Source organism: Drosophila willistoni, assembly GCF_018902025.1.
Source record: "Drosophila willistoni isolate 14030-0811.24 chromosome 2L unlocalized genomic scaffold, UCI_dwil_1.1 Seg168, whole genome shotgun sequence".
Classification (NCBI taxonomy): Eukaryota; Metazoa; Arthropoda; class Insecta; order Diptera; family Drosophilidae; genus Drosophila; species Drosophila willistoni.
The window spans coordinates 4,285,800-4,301,942 of NW_025814047.1; the positions used below are offsets into that span (position 1 = coordinate 4,285,800).

At 31.0% G+C, this 16,143-nt stretch overlaps 1 protein-coding gene across 14 annotated transcripts in view; it reads right to left on the reverse strand.

Moving 5' to 3' along the window:
* Positions 1-9,306: 9,306 nt before the first annotated feature.
* LOC6640790 (heterogeneous nuclear ribonucleoprotein L) overlaps positions 9,307-16,143 on the reverse strand; it is a 146,011-nt gene continuing 139,174 nt past the window's right edge. For 12 of the 14 annotated variants that reach the window (XM_023174968.2, XM_023174962.2, XM_023174963.2 and 9 more), the window contains 3 exons: positions 14,282-14,557; positions 14,008-14,212; positions 9,307-10,702 (listed from right to left, as the gene is read on the reverse strand). In XM_023174968.2, the coding sequence (XP_023030736.1) occupies positions 10,566-10,702; positions 14,008-14,212; positions 14,282-14,557 (618 nt within the window). In that variant the 3' untranslated portion in view covers positions 9,307-10,565. The remainder of the gene's footprint in view (positions 10,703-14,007; positions 14,213-14,281; positions 14,558-16,143) is intronic. The other 2 variants (XM_023174961.2, XM_023174965.2) reach the window with 1 other exon arrangement.

The following is a 16,143-nucleotide window of genomic DNA, read 5'->3' on the forward strand; positions in this document are numbered from 1 at the left end:
TGTGTGTTTGTTGTTTTTTTTATTTCTTTATTCGGTGGATTAGATTAACAAGTGTCTGTGTCTGTATCTATGTCTGTCTGTGTGTGTGTGTGTGTGTATTTGAGTGAGAGTGTATGTGTTTGTGTGTATAAATTCTAAATAATACTATATACTCTTCGTACTTCGTATTTTGGTATTTCCGCCCATACCATAAGAATTTTTTAAATAATATTTATGAATTAACTTAACTAAAACGTTCAACGTAAATTCAACTAAATTGCATAGTAACATTGCTATTTATTGTAATAATATATGAGACTAAAAGACAAAGTCATTAATATATTCCAAAAATTTGTATTGCACACGTGAAATTAAACAACTTTCTTTGAGTCTGAATGTGTATCTATGTGGTGTGTGTGTGTGTGTGTGTGTTTTTTACTCAATTCCTTCCAAGTGTGTGTGTGTATTTGTATCTATGTGTCTATGGGTAGGTCGGTTACACTGCCATCAACTTTCGACGGGACATTATTTTGCATTTATTGACGCTAAATTGGTGCATTATATAAAAATTCATATATACCCAATTTAAATTTACTTTTAAAATATTTTTTCTTTTACCTATTTACTACGTAAAGCAATAGCACTCTATTTTCATTTACGTAATTCATTTATGCAATTCGAAGAGCTTCTCCCATCATCTAATCGATTAAGGGAGTTTTAGTTTAGTTTTCTCGGTTGTTATCTGTGTGTGTTTGTGTGTGTCTTTGTGTGTATACAACTCAATTTTACTGAAATCAGCACACTCTCTCATACATAAGCTACAGTCAGGCAGTGAAAGATCTTTACCGTTTGCTAGGGCTACAGTTGATCATTTCATTTTGTGGAAAACTATCCATATATATCTTCATTCTGTTAGTTTCTCAACCGATCGAGAGATCTTCTGCAAACTAACTTAATCGATCAAAAGGGCTTATAATTCATTTGTCCCTTATTTTGCTATGTTAGTTAACAGAAGATCAATTGATTGAGAGATCTTCTGTTAACTAACTTAACCCATCCAAAAATCCTCAATGATGCTAAAAGTACAGTTGATCCTTTTTTTTTTCTTACTAGATCATCCAACGTAGCAAATCGCAGTGATGCCCAAAGTAAAGTTGATCTCTTATTAGGTTAGTAAGGGAAGATCAATCAATGGGGATTTTCAATAATGCAGGATCATTAGTTGAGTTTATCGCCTTTTTTTAAAGTCGACCCTGTTTTTGGCATTAGTGAAGATCTCTCGACAAATAAGATCAATGAAGATCTCTCATTGAGCTTAGTTAGTTTACAAAAGATCTACAAGCAAATGAGCTTGAACAGCCATTAACAGGTCTTTCCCATTTGCTAACTGTATAGTTGATTCCTCACTTTGAAGATTTGCCAATTGTCCTCTAAAGTATGCAGTAAACTGTCGAAGATTTTACTACAGAATTTTTGAGAAGTTCTGTGGAAGAAAAAATGATCCTTGATGGAAACAACTCAAAAGTTTTAAAGTTTTTCAAAACAAGAAACTTTTCAACAGTCTATTGCATACTTTAGGGGTCCAACTTCCCTCATTTTACATTCCTAAATGACACTGTTTACTAAGCTTTAGTAGGAGATCTTGGCTATTATCATCCCTAGATCCTTTTCCTCCATTAGTTAAGAATAAATCATGTGCTGTACCTCACACCTTAAGAGATCGATCTTCGCTTAAGTTAGAATTCTAGTTGATCCTTTACTAAAGTTAAGAGTCGATCTATCTTAAAGCATATGTCCCTTGTCAGGATCTTTTGAGTGTATTTCGGTGTTGGTTTTGGTGTTTGTTTATCAGTGTGTGTATTTATTTTATAAGTGTTATGGGTGAGTGTATTATACATATGTATATGTGTGTATATGTGTGCATGTATTTATTGCATATAAAAAGAGAAAGAACTAAATACTGTTTTTGCTAAATACAATGCCTAATTCACTAATACACTGAAGAAAAAATGATTTCAATTTACTTAGTTCGTTTCTTGTGATTTCGTTTTGCGTTTCTGTTGGTTGCTTACATTTCGTTTATACATACATATATAAACGGGAATCATCCAACTTATATATAGATGTTGTAATATGTATATAATTATGTTCGTGTATGCATCATATATGTATGTAATGTATATATATATATATATATATAATAGACATCTATTTGGAAATTCAATCGTGCTAACATTCGCTTGCAAATTTATTCGTATGATTATTAATTAATATTATTATTATTATTTGATTTCGCTTTTGTTTTTAAATTAATTAATTTAATTTAGTTATTTGTTTTTTGTTTTCTTTTGTTTTCTTTTTTTCAAAATTATCACCAGTAATTACGCGTACGACTACACTATGCAGTTGTCCGTTTTGCCCATTTTAAAATTTGCCTTTTTTTGCTATGTCCTTCTTTTTTTGTTGTTGTTGTGGTCTGTCTGTGTCTGTGTCTCTGTATTGGTGTCTCTGTCTGTGTCTCTGGGTGTGTCTGTATTTGTGTAGTTTTGTGTAATTTGTGGTGTAATTATGTTAAGTTTCGCTTCTTTCATTTAATTTATTTAGTGGCAAAGCAAATGTTTTCTTATATTTCAAAAATTGACACGCCTTGCTTTTTGATCCTTATTCAAAAACTATAAATATATATATCTATGTATGTACGAATGTGTGTGTGTGTGTGTGTATGTATGTGTGTATTTATGTGGATTTTTAATTACTATGCGCATGCTATATAATCTGCCATATACATCATTTATGTGTATGTATGTATAGTTTTATGTAAATATTTATGTATATAAGTAATTCTTTTTTTGTTTTTTTTCCTTTTTTGTTATATGTGTATGTATTGTAGGTATAAACTATAAGCCTATAAGAATATAGTTGTAGTTATCTCGATCATCTTTTGTTTTTTTTTTTTTGTTTATAGTTTTTTATATTAATCGTGTTATTATTATGAATTATTTCGGTGTACAAAGTTGTTGGTTTTGTTTAGTGTTATTTTTTTTCTCTCCGTTTCAAACGATGAATAGAAAAATTGTTTTTATAAGTGTGTGTGTGGGTGTGTGTGTGTGTTTTTCGTTTTATATTATAAGCAACATTTCATTTCGTTTCGTTTTTGTTGGCAAATAAAGTATCCTATGTGTGTGTGGGTGTGTGTGTGTGTGTTTTGTAGTTGTGGTAAGTAAAGCGGCTTGGCGGAAAAATGAAGTTTTCCTGGGCTTTAGGGGAAGAGGGGCGGGGGGCCGGTGGAAATAAGTGGAAAATTGCAGCAGGTGCCAATAAAAAATACATTGCTCCGAAAAGTATACAATATAAAGCTCAGTAGAAAGATGCAAGAAGAAAGATACTTTCCATCCATCTATCTCTTTCTCTCTCTTACTCTCTCTCTCTCTTATCTCTATTTATCTTTCTCTATCTCTCTTTGTAAAGTATTCTTGGTAGCAGTTTTCAACTCGTTCTTGTGTGTGCGTGTGTGTGTGTATGTGTGTCTGGTGTGTTGGTTGTTGTTACTGTTTCTTTTTTTTTTTGTTTGGACGGTTTCATAAATTTATATAATTTTCGTTTTGGTTTTTTTTACTTGTTGTTTTTTGTTTTGTTTCTTGTTTTACTTTTGGTGGTTGTCAATTCAACATTGAATAAACTGGTCCATTTTGAGTGCAGGCGAATGCTTAAGAACAAAATAGGAAGTTGGAGATGGAAATGCTTTAAGGATGGATAACCGAGAGTGGGTTATACCAAAGATTTAGATTTCAGCTGCTTCCAATTTTCTTTCTTTCTTTCTTTCATTATATCTCAAAGTGTTTTCCTTTATTTTTTGTTTTTAAGAGTTGAAAACTACAAGGCAAAAAAACCAAAGTTCAAAAGGTCATTGAGGCGAGAAGGCGAAGCAGAATATGAAATTAAACATGCTAATAGTATTTTTTTCTTTTCTTTTTAACAACAACATGCAAGACGACATAGGAAAAGCTAAATTGGCCAAAAGTATATATTTTATATGTTTTGCTTTACCTTAAGCAGACGATTTTTCTCACAATTTCAACAAAATTTGACTAACTGATGGGGAGAGGGGGGGTCGTCGGTTTGTTTAAGAATTTCAGAATTTAATTTTAAGTCAATTGCCACTAGGAAAAAAAAAACCCAAAAACAAAACAATTTGTCGTTTCTTGTGTTGCTAATACATATAGATTATCGAGAGAAACACAAGCGAGAAAATTTAAAGAAAATTAAGATAATTTTTCTAGTTGTTATTATCATTTTTCGTTTAAACGAAACGATTAAAGTAGTTTCTAATTGTTATTATAGTTATTATTTCATATAAGTACATATATGTACATACATATACACACACATTTATATATATATATATATTAATATATATATAAATCTTAATGGCTAAGCGCGTTGGATTCTTTTTTGTTTTTATTTTAATTAGTTTTCATATACAATTCTCAGCTGGCTTAGAACGGGGGGGTAAGGGGAGGCCGAGGCAGAGTTTTTATTTGTTTTTTATTTTTATTTTTTTGCAATTATTAAAAAAGTTTTTGCTGTATTTTCTCTGAAAAGTCAATTGATTTCTCTATTCGATTAAATCTTAAAAATATGTCAATTTCTCAAACTTAAGACTTTTGGTTTTTGTTCGTGTGTGTGTGAGTGTCAGTGTGTGTGTGTCTGTTTGGTGTGTACTTTTAATGCTTTTTCATTTTGCAAAAATTTCGATATGTTTTAAATTCAGGATTTACAATTTGCTCTTTATTTAATTTGGCATATTTTTTTGGGTTTTTTGAAATTGGTTTTTCCATCATTTTATTGTTGCTTTTGTGTTTTTTTTTTTTTTTGTAATAATTTATTAGTTCTTTTCATTTATGTTAAAAAATATATGACCAAAAGTTACGGAAAAACTGAAAAAAAGAAAGGGTGTGCGAATGTGCGTTCGTTTGTTTATAATTTGATGATAATTTGTCTCTACCTTTTCTAAAATTGCTTAGCTGTCTTGAGTGTTTTAATTCCTATAGGAAAATATATAGATTAGAGTGGATCAATCTTTGTTTAAAACGTATGAATCGATATCTACAAAAAATGTATAATTTTAAGAAAAGTTTACCATGAAAAGTGCGAACTGAAAATCAACGCTAAGATCCCCTAAATTGGGATAAAGAAGGAAGGCTGAGACTTTTACTTTCTTAACTGTCATCGGGTTTTTTGTACGTTTTAAAACGTTCTCAAAATTGTTACCGATTCCAGAACAAAACTTTGTGAATACTTTCATCTTGTTTATTAAATCAAATATGAAATTTGAGAAGTACAAAAAGACTTTCAGACTTAGCTAAATGTAGATAGACTACTTAACAAAGCAACATACAATGACCGTCTAGGATTACGAAACTTTTGTTTTTCTTTGATTTATCAGCCTTTTAAAGCCTTTTCTACTTGAATGAAACGTTTAGGAAAATATTTTATGAGTCTTTTTGTGTTTATTTGGCTTGAATATTTCGTTCATAACATTTTTCACCCTCTCACTGGAATTTGAAATATATAGCCTACTTTTTGGCTACAAATTTGTTAGCAGTTTAATCTCTCTAACCAAATTGGTTTCATAATTTAAAGATTTTGCTCCAACAACTTGCCAATTAATTCCAGTCAGTTGTTCAATGTTTTTTAATTGCCGGATTCTTCTCTTCCTTTTTATTAGATTTAACTAACAACTGTTGAAGGCAAGGGATCTTGAAGGACTTGACTCCTAGAGGATTAGAGTCAACCTAGAGGAAGGAAATTTAGTCACTATTCACCAAAATAATTGGTACCAATATACAGATGTACTTGTAATGGAAAAAGGTAAGTAAGACATGAACAATATCTAAATAAATAAAGTGATTACCCTTAAAAGATTGAAGTACACAGACCTTTATTAAGTCTACTATGTTATTCAAGTCAACTAAATCATAGGCGGAAGTAAAATGAGGGAACTTTGTCCCTTAAAATATGCAAAAGTATTCAATATTTGCAAGAAAATAACAACTTTTCGTTCAGTTCAGCTTAGAGTTTAGCTCATTTAAATGTTGTTTTATTTTATTTCTCAAATAGAAAATTTAAATTTAGAAACCAAAATCCTCAACCTGAAATCTTAATTTTTTTTAAAAAGTCTAAGAAATTGATTTTAGACAAAACATTAGATTAGAATTCATTGTAGATTCCGATTTTGGCATTCTTTTTAATTAAACAAATTGATCCACCCTAAATATATATTCTCATGTGCGCACACACACACACATACACACACACAGGAGCACAACCAATTAGAGAGAAGAGCCGCAGCATTAAGAAAGCCAAGTTAAAAATGCAATTCCCAAAAACATCATTTTTACATATATATAATAATATATTTATATCAAAAAAATGAGCGCGCATATACAAAAACTCTGGGCTTATGCGATAAATTATATAACAACAAAATTTAAATATTAAATAAAACAAATTATACATACATAATAATATATATATATATATATATATATCTATATTGATTTATAGATCCATATATGTGGTTCATATATTTAACTTGCTTGTTGTTTGCCCAAAATGAAAGCAAAAGCTAAATAAATGTATATATATTTAATATATAATTATGTAGAATTAAATTTGTAAAAAATTAAAGGCATAAAATTAATAAAAATGAAAAATGTAATTGTAATTATTCGTGTTCAAAACTAAAACTAACAACTATTAACAAAAAAAAAACGAAATTATTTTGCAGCTAAAAGCAATAGCTACCCATTATGTTTTTTAATTAATTAATTACTTTTGTTTATGATCTAGTTTTTTTTTAGGAGCTTTTAAGATCGTTGTTGATTTACATACTTAACAATTTAATTTAATTTTTTTTTGCTCGTTTTTTTGGCGAGATTTTCCATTTTTTTTGTTTATTGATTTTCGTGTATATATGTGTCTCTGTGTGTGTGTGTGTGTTTGTGTGTGAGGGAAAAATCATTTTGCACAATTTGAAATTAAGTACAATAAATACTTAATTTAAAAACAAAATGAATAATTAAAGAATGATTTAAATAGGCTAGACAATAATGCTAAATAATTTGATTTATGATTTGTTTTGAACAATTTTACACATTTTAGAAAGCAGATGACATTAAAACTTTTGCAAATTAACTGAACTTATTTAAGAGAATAAAATTAAATTTATTTTAAATTAAATAGAATTTATATATATATAAAAAACTAAAGAGAGAAATATTGAATATAAGTTTAAGCCCAAATTGCACATACTTGTTTGGAAGCTGATCTCAAAAATTACGGACCCAATTACAACAGATAAAAGGGGAGAGGGAAAATAATGTGTAAGAGAGGGGGAAAATTCGTTTAGCGGGTCTAAAAGTGTTAACACACAGTGGTCCTTCCTTATTAGAGGGCTATTTCTTATGTTTTTCTGAAGAACGGACTGAATATTAGCTGAGATTAGAAATGAGTCTAATTAAACTTGAGTAAAGAAGTCCATCAGAATTATTTTCATTATCCCCTCTCAATAAGGTAGCAATCCCCTGTTAATATATATATTTGTAGTAATTGTTAGGCCCTGTATACTGGTAAATCGTATATATATATAGAAGCAGCTCCATCAACAAATTCTGATGATGTCTCTCGCTCTCTCTCTCTCTCTGTCTCTCTTTTTGTTAATGTTTTTTGTCGAATCACACACCCGTAGCACTTAAATGAATGAAATTTTAATATAATATATATGTAGATCAATTTATTGCTAAACTTTAATAATGAATTCGTTTAAACTAAAATCCTAAATTGAGAGAAATGATTTAAATGAAGTTGATTTTTAATTTTATTATTATTATTTTGTTTTTGTTTTAAGTTATTTGTTTAGGTTATTATTTTTAAGTATTATATTATTATAGAGTTTTCTATTTTTAATCTAACATACGCCTTTGATATGGTTGTTGTTGTTGCTTTTATTGCTGATATTTGTGTTTTCATTTTTCATCATTTTATAAATTGTTTTAATTTTTTCCATATTTTTTTGTTTTTGTCGCTTTGCTCTAAACTTTACTTGGAGTTGTGAAATGTTTGGCTCAGATCTTTTTAAACTTTAAAACGCCTCAAAAATATGTTTATATTATGTTAATAATGTATGTGTGTGTGTGTGTGTATATGTTATGTTGTGTGTGTATGTATGTATGTCTGCCTAAATCAATGGTTTTTATTTGTTGTTGTTGGTTGGTTGCCCTTTAATTTTTTGTTTGTTTTTTTTTATTTTTTATCTATATATTTACTTAATTACTATATTCTAGGTTATTATATTTTGTTTTTTTGTTTTTAGTTAATTCCGTTTCTCCTCTCCCTTCTTCATATTCTTCTCTCATCGTTTATGTTTGTTTCTCTTCTTGTTGTCACTTTTTACATTTAGTGTAAAATTAAAATTAATTATAGTTTAAATACACATATACAGCACACATTCTCATTTATATAAATTTATGCCTTTTACTTCCCTTTCTCTTGGTTTTTCATTTTCTTGTAAATTAAGCACACAAAATTTATGTTTATAGACTTGTCTTTTCTGTTGTTTGTTTTTGTTTAAATATTAGTATATAAACATTGGCTTGTGCAAGTTTTCAATTTATTTTTGTAATATATATATATTTTTTGTTTTGTTTTTTGCTTTTTTGGGGGAATTTGTTTTCCTTTTCTGTTGTTTTTAAGTTTAAATTTAAAGTAAAGACATTTATAATTTTTGCAAGTGCGCTTGGCGGCTGCACTTTTCGTTTTTTTTTTGTTTTTGTTTTGTTTTGCATAACTAATAAATTAATAAATTTGATTTAAAATTGCTACATTTTTGGTTTAAATTTTTTACATTTTGCCATATTTTTTGAATTTGTTTTCGTTTTTAGTATAATTTTTCCCATTTTCTGTCGCATATCTTTTGCCCTATCTCTCTCTCTCTCTCGCTTTCTCCTAATCTTTTTCTCTGTCTATTCTTACCCTTCGAATACTTGTCGAAATATTGTCCAAAGAAATTGTTATCAATTTTTATTTTGTTTTATTTGTTTGTGTGTGTGTTTTTCTTTCCTTTTTTTTATTTATAAATATAAAATAAATAAATTATATAAATTTAACTAAAACACACGACGACAAAAGAAAATATTGCTGCCAAAAATAGTTACACTCAAGTTTCTCATATTTTTGTTCTCTCTTGGTTTTTTTAGTTTCAGTTGGGATTTTCATTTTGCAATTAAACATCAAAATTGTTTAATTTTCAATTTCTTGTTTTTTTGGTTTATTTTTAATTTTTTTTTCTTTTATTTAAACATTAGTTACAACATATAGTTTACAATTCGGCTTAAAAATTTTCCACACACACGGAAAACTGTACAAAAAACAAAAAAAAAAAAAGTGAAAAATAAGAGGAAATTAATTAATTTATTTTGCTTGGTGTTTTGTTTTCTTTCGTCGTCCTTTTTTAGATTTCCTTCTGATGTAGTTGTTATTGTTGCTGCTGTTTTTGCATTTTTCACTTTCTTTTTTTTCTTCTTCGATTTCTTGTCTGTAAACTAATGTTTATATAATTCTGATTTTCTTTTTCTTTTTTATTAATTAACAATGTATTTCTTCTTTATTTTATATATATTTTTTTGTTTTATCTGTTTGATGAGACGCAAACGCATGTACACAAGAGAATGTTGTTGTTTTTGTTGTCGTAATTTTGTTGTGTGTGTGTGTGTGTTAAGTGTGTAAAGTGTGTATGGGAGTTGTTAATTGTGCTGGAGGGAAAAATTGATGGGAATTAGGGGGGGAAATTGGGAGACTTATTTTTTGTTTGCTTTTTGCTGCTTTTCAACGTTGCCATTTTGTCGACTGATATGAATTTTCCATTCAATTATCGGAAAATGGCACGTAGAAAAGCTACATGCGTTTGCGTATGGCGGTTTCTAATTGCGCGCTTTATCCATATATTCTTCTTTCTTCTTTTCCTTTTTATCTTCTTCTACTAGTTTGGTTGTTGGTTTGCTTGTTTGTTTCTTATTCTTTGCTTATTGAGTCAATTGTTTGTTGGTTTTTTTTTGTTTGTTTTGCAATGCATGAGAAATTTGTACAATTGATCAAGTTGTTGCCGCCGGCTATGTTTTTCGCTCTTTCTCTATATATAAATATATATAAGTATCTATTTTATATATATAGATATTAGGTAGACATCTATATAGCTGTGTAAATTTTTTTTTTGTTTTCTTTTGTAGAGAGAAAGTATATTTGTGTGTGTCTCTTCATCCTGATGTTGCATCCACTCATGTTTTGGTTGATGATCATATATACATATATATATATATATAGATATATATATGCTTGTTTTCCTAGTTGCAATTTTTAGTAGATTTGCTGTTGATGTTGATGTTGTTGTTGTTGCTATAGTTGTTTGTATATATATTGTGTAATGTGTCTTGTGGCAAGCAGCCGGATGGTAGAAAGTGGCCTGTTGATAGTTGGTTGCTTGTTGGCTTTCTGCTTGCTCTCCCTTCTTACACAATCGTTATCAAATCTCAATTGTAGATGTCCACCTTGGAGTCGACATCGTTCTCCTTCTCGATCATGCCTTCGCTGGTCGCATTGTTCCAGGCGCCGTTCATGCTCTTCGATGATGAGAAGCACAACTTCATGATGAATGGGAATTTGGTGCCTATATAATGCGGATAGTGGATAGATTGGGAAAGTGGAAGGATATTTGTTGAGATGTGATTAACTGGTAAAGAATATATAAATAATATATATATATATATAAATTGATATACATATATATTTTAAATGGTATATAGATATTTATTTTGGTGTAGTAATGTGTATAAGTGTTGTATAGATTTGAATTTTAGTCTTTTGAATTGTAAACTCGTGAGTGGCAAATATAGGGAGAGGAGAAAGGATATTGGGAGTGGAGTGGAAAAAATGATTTGAGGAATGAATTCAGGTGGATGGATGATGACAGTGGGAGGGCAAGAATGATTACACACAAACCTAATGAAAAGCGATAGAGCTTCTAGAAAGCATACCTAGGAATAGAGTCCGACTTTATTGAACATTCTGAAGGATTGGGCGGCAGTGCATATAAATACACTTTATTTTAAACTGGCTTTTGAAAAATCGGCGTTAAATGGTTGTTTTACGACGAATCAAGAACGAATCGAACTAAGATGAAGGAAAATATGGTGTTTCTTCTACGTTTGAATAAACCCGAATTATAGTTACATTAAAAATTTATAGAAGATAACGTTTTAAAATATTAAGAACGACATTTACTTGATTCTAATAGCTTTGGCGAAACAAAATGAAAGAAAATGGGTTGTATTAAGGGGATCTTCCACTTACATATTAAAAAAATCGGAATCTTATTTACTTTTAAAATTGATAGAATAGAGAAGGTATTTAAAAATGTCAATTTTTGTATCGAGGACATTAAGAACCTCATATAATTGATTCCTAAGCACATCCTTGAGTATGTAATCAAAACTATTTAGGCGAAAATCCGTTCTCTCTAAAAATGAACACAATCACAGATTTTGTTTAAACAATTTAAGTAATTGCCGTAATACTGATTGAGAATATACTAAAAATAAACAGAGTCTTATTATAAGGATATAGGCAAAAAAAAAGGGAAACGATTCTAAATCAAATAGTTATGAGAGAAAAATATGAAGTAGACGAACGAAAATATAGGTATAGTTTTTCGAAAGCACAATTAATTTCAGTTAATATCAGCACTAAAGACAACTGAGTGAATCTGATTACAGATATTACTGGGTAGAGTACCAATGTACAAGCTTAAGATACCTGCGAATAACTGATAATAAAATTATATAGGGAACCTATTATTATAATAAAGCCATTAAGACCACACATTAGAAGGTACCCGACTAAAGTTGATTAAAAATGGGCCAATTTAATTTGGGTCAGCTCTCACTGAAAAGAGAATACCTCAAACACTTTGTTTTAATGGTGGATGTAGGAGCAACCTTTTATTGCTTTCTGTTTGGCAACGAAATCACTCAAATGCATAAACTGTAACCCGTACACACACACAAATTCATTAACCATGGGTAAAATATTTGATTGCCGCATAATTCCAGCGCTGAAAAGTATGCAATGGCATACTTATGTTTGCATTTTGCATTTGCCATTGAAGATTCGAGTCTGCGTATGTGTGTGTGTGTGTGTGTGTATCGTGTGTTTTTGTTTGCATGTATTCGTTGCATGTGCGAGTTTATTTGCATTCTTTACACTTTTAATTACTATTTACCATGCACTCGAGCGGCACTTGGAGCAGAGTTAAACGAACAAAAACCAAATAAAATACATGGCATCACACTCACACACACACACTCATAAATATTATTGACAAATATTTCGAGTATGAAAATTTTACTATTTGTCTACATTGTATATGAGGGTACGTATCGAAGGGTACTTTTACTTTTAAATCTGCCATATAAATCGTTCATTTGTGATTGACTACTAAAAAGTAAGCTCAATCGATTTTTTAAGTAAAAAAAAAACAGTGACTTTTGCTAGCAGATGATCGGCCTTTTCCCTTTTCTACTTTTTAATATTTTAGTGGATTTTAATTTTATAAGATTTGTCATAGAAAATGTAAAAGAAAACGATATGCAAACTTGCTGGAATGATCTATTGATTGGTATAAGGATATAGGCGAAAAAACAAGGGATACGATTCTAAATTAGAAAGAATGGCAAAGAACACTACAGCAGAAATTGATGCAAATCAAACATAATACGAACACGGACTTGAAATTAAACAGAATTGTGAACAAAAATCTTTAATTGCCTTTGGGAAACGATTCGACAAGAATTTGGATTTCTTGATAAAATCTATGAAATGTATTTGAAAACCCGTCGAGAAAATATTGATTACTTAATAGAACTATCAATGAACATTTAAAATCATTTTAGGGAATCTTTCAAAAAGGAAGCTTCCAAATTTTGAGAACGTTTTCTCCAACACCTTCAGCAATTTCTCTTTGAGCTTAAAATCCAATCGAATGGACTTGTCGCGAGTGTTCACATTATTTTTCTTCTAGCCAATGGCAAATGTTGATTGTTTTATTGTTGTTGTGAATTGCAAAAGTTTTCGGCCTCCCCCAAAAAAATTATCATATTAATTGCCATGTATATACAAGGCAAATAATAATAAAATGAAACAAGTGTAAAAAGCGAAACAAGAGGAATTTATGGGAATCATAATTAGAATGCGGGCAGGCCAACAACAAAATGAGTTCCAATGACGACGATGATGATGGTAACGCTTCTGCTGCTGCTGCTGGCTGGTGAAAATATTTATGGTGCAAAGTTTTTATTCGTCCCTATAGCAAGCAGTCGCCCTCGAGAAATTCGAATGTTGGCCCAATGCTAGGACTAATTGTTAACCCATTTCGGCCATAAGGGTTGTGAGAGAGGGAGAGGGCAATAGAGGTGGGCCCATTTATAAATAACTGCCAACTGAAATTGTTTATCTTAATTACCAAATTAAAATTTTCAACGCGCGAGCAATTTGGGGGCGAACAAACACACACACAACTATACTGAAAAAGTTTATTTTGGCCCAAAAATCAGCCACGAAGAAACATAAAAGGCTAAAAAGTTTGCCCCAAAGGGGTGGAGGGGGATGATGTTTGCTGTCTTAACAGTAAAAGTCAAAAGGCTATAGAAATTGGACACCAAAAACTTCCTTGCTTTAAACTGAAAATTTATGTTGCCTACTTTTCTGCGGTGTTTTGTATGTGTTAAGGATGTTGGATGATGTTGGATGATGATGATTAGGGTTTGGTGGAGGTAGGAAGGATTTCTTTTTTTTTTGGCTGTATTGTTTTTTTTTTTAATTTGCCATTTCTTTTTTTTTTTTTAATTATGCTTTTGCTTTTTCATTTCTTTTTTGCATTGTTCTTTTGAAAAACACTTAAACACAAGACTATCTCACCTTTACCCTCTATCGGCAGATGATTGCACTTCATGATGGCCAGGACAGCTTGAGATATGTTGGGAAACTCGATCAGACCCGATGATGAACGTTCGGTCTTCAAGGGGAATAGGCGCACAGAAGTGGCTGGCACATCCTTGATATTAAAGATACCAATGAGCTGATCCTCGGTCAAGCCGGGCGGTGTGTTGAAAAAGTGCAAAATCTATTGGAAATAGAAAAAAAAAACCATTTAAAACATTTGATCCTCCATGTGTCTATCGATTACACTTACCTTGCTCGGTGGTTGAATGCGATTCTTACTGGCCTGAGCTGGCGATAAGAAACGATTGTTTTTCGAGCCAGTATACTCTTTGAAACTGGGTGTATGATCGGGCAGCAAGAACGGATTGATCACCTCGGATAGGAAATTCTGTTTGGAGAAAGCAATCTGTATTTTGCCGCCAGTGCCAACGGGAATGTTGTTCAAGTGCTGTACGCAACGTTCAACGGCCACTGAATCACCCATCTGTACCATGGCGGTACCTTCTTTGGTCTTCAAGAATTTGATCTGCAAAAAGGATAAAAGAAAAGTGAGTTAAGCATGTATTTAATCTAATCCATCAAATCTTAAGCCAAGTTTAGTTGTTATTCATCCCTCCCTCACTCGCTTAAATGGCCATTAAATTGAATTTCCTTCTATCGAAATGCAATATTGTTGGTTCAATGTTGGTTCCTTTCCTTTCCCACACTCCTTTATGGCACACACAAAACTCCTTTCTTTCTGACATTTTCACAATTTCTATTTCCTGATTGAGGTCATCAAATTTTGTTGTACGTGCCAAATTACCAAAAATAGCTGACATTGTTATATTATTGCTTTACAATTTTTATGGCCAAATATGAGTGGCTGGTGTGTGTGAATGTGTATGAGTGGCACACACCAAAATTTTATTTCATACAGTTATTTGACACTTTTTTGACAATTATCTTTTGGAAAACAAAAGTTGCCATCATTTCCAATCTATAATGACAGCTGATAGAAACACATGAGTTCGAGTGGCGCTGCTGCTGCTGGTCAAATTTAATTGCATTGCAAAAGCGCTTTTGATGAAAAATTTCAACATCATAAACTCTTATTACTGTCGATTGCTTTTCACGCTCATTAGCACACCCCACACATACACACGGACAACATTCGAGAAATTACCTTTCTTATGGTTATATCTCTTGCAACAGCATAGAAATAATTGACCATAATATAAACAGTCCAAAACAAACTGCAAAAACAGGTGAAAGTGAAAAAAAGCTATGAAAATATTGCACTGTTTGGGTTGGATCACCTGTTCGCTACGTTCATTGCCTTGGCAAATCAATTTTCTAGCTGCTGGCTTTGCTGCGCTTTTCTTGCTTTAAGCCATTGAACTCAATAAGCTAAAAACCGGTTGCTGAATTGGCTTGGCCAGTGGACAAGCAAAAAAAATATGGTTCGATATGGTAGAAGGTATTTTTGAATGCCAATTTGGATATATGGTAGGAATGACATATTTTTAAGGTGGTGGCGAGTTCGATAATAATTTTTAGAGTTAAGGTTTTTAGTTAAGGTTTTGGTCGAAAAGTTTGTTCCTCTTTTGGTAGTGTGTTGGCTTTTTGGAGGAGTTTGGACAGAGGTTTTATTGTAATAGCACTTAAGCTGAATTCTCTCTTCCTACTGTGAAGCAGAGTTACAGGAATTGTGGCCTAGTGGGTTCAATAGTTTTTGGTTTTATTTTTCTTCAATTAGATTTGATTTTTTAGTATAGATGGATTTATTGTGCAGTATTTTTATAAAGTACACAATGTAATCTATTTCGTTGAGCTTTAAAATTAATCTTAACGAAATATGTTTCACTATAGTTCTCCTTATAAGATCGAACCTTAGCAACTATGCCAATAACTGAATGATAAATTCTGATCCTTTTAGAAGCCTCATACCCAAAAGTAATCGTGCCCATATGGAGACAAATATATTATTATACACACACACACACACACAGAACGTACATATGCCACCGATAATAATTAACTGGCAAACATTGTGAAAATGCGAATAAAGCAAATATCCATTTATGGCTACAGATTGCGGGTCATGTGTAAATAGGGCACAAACAATTTGCT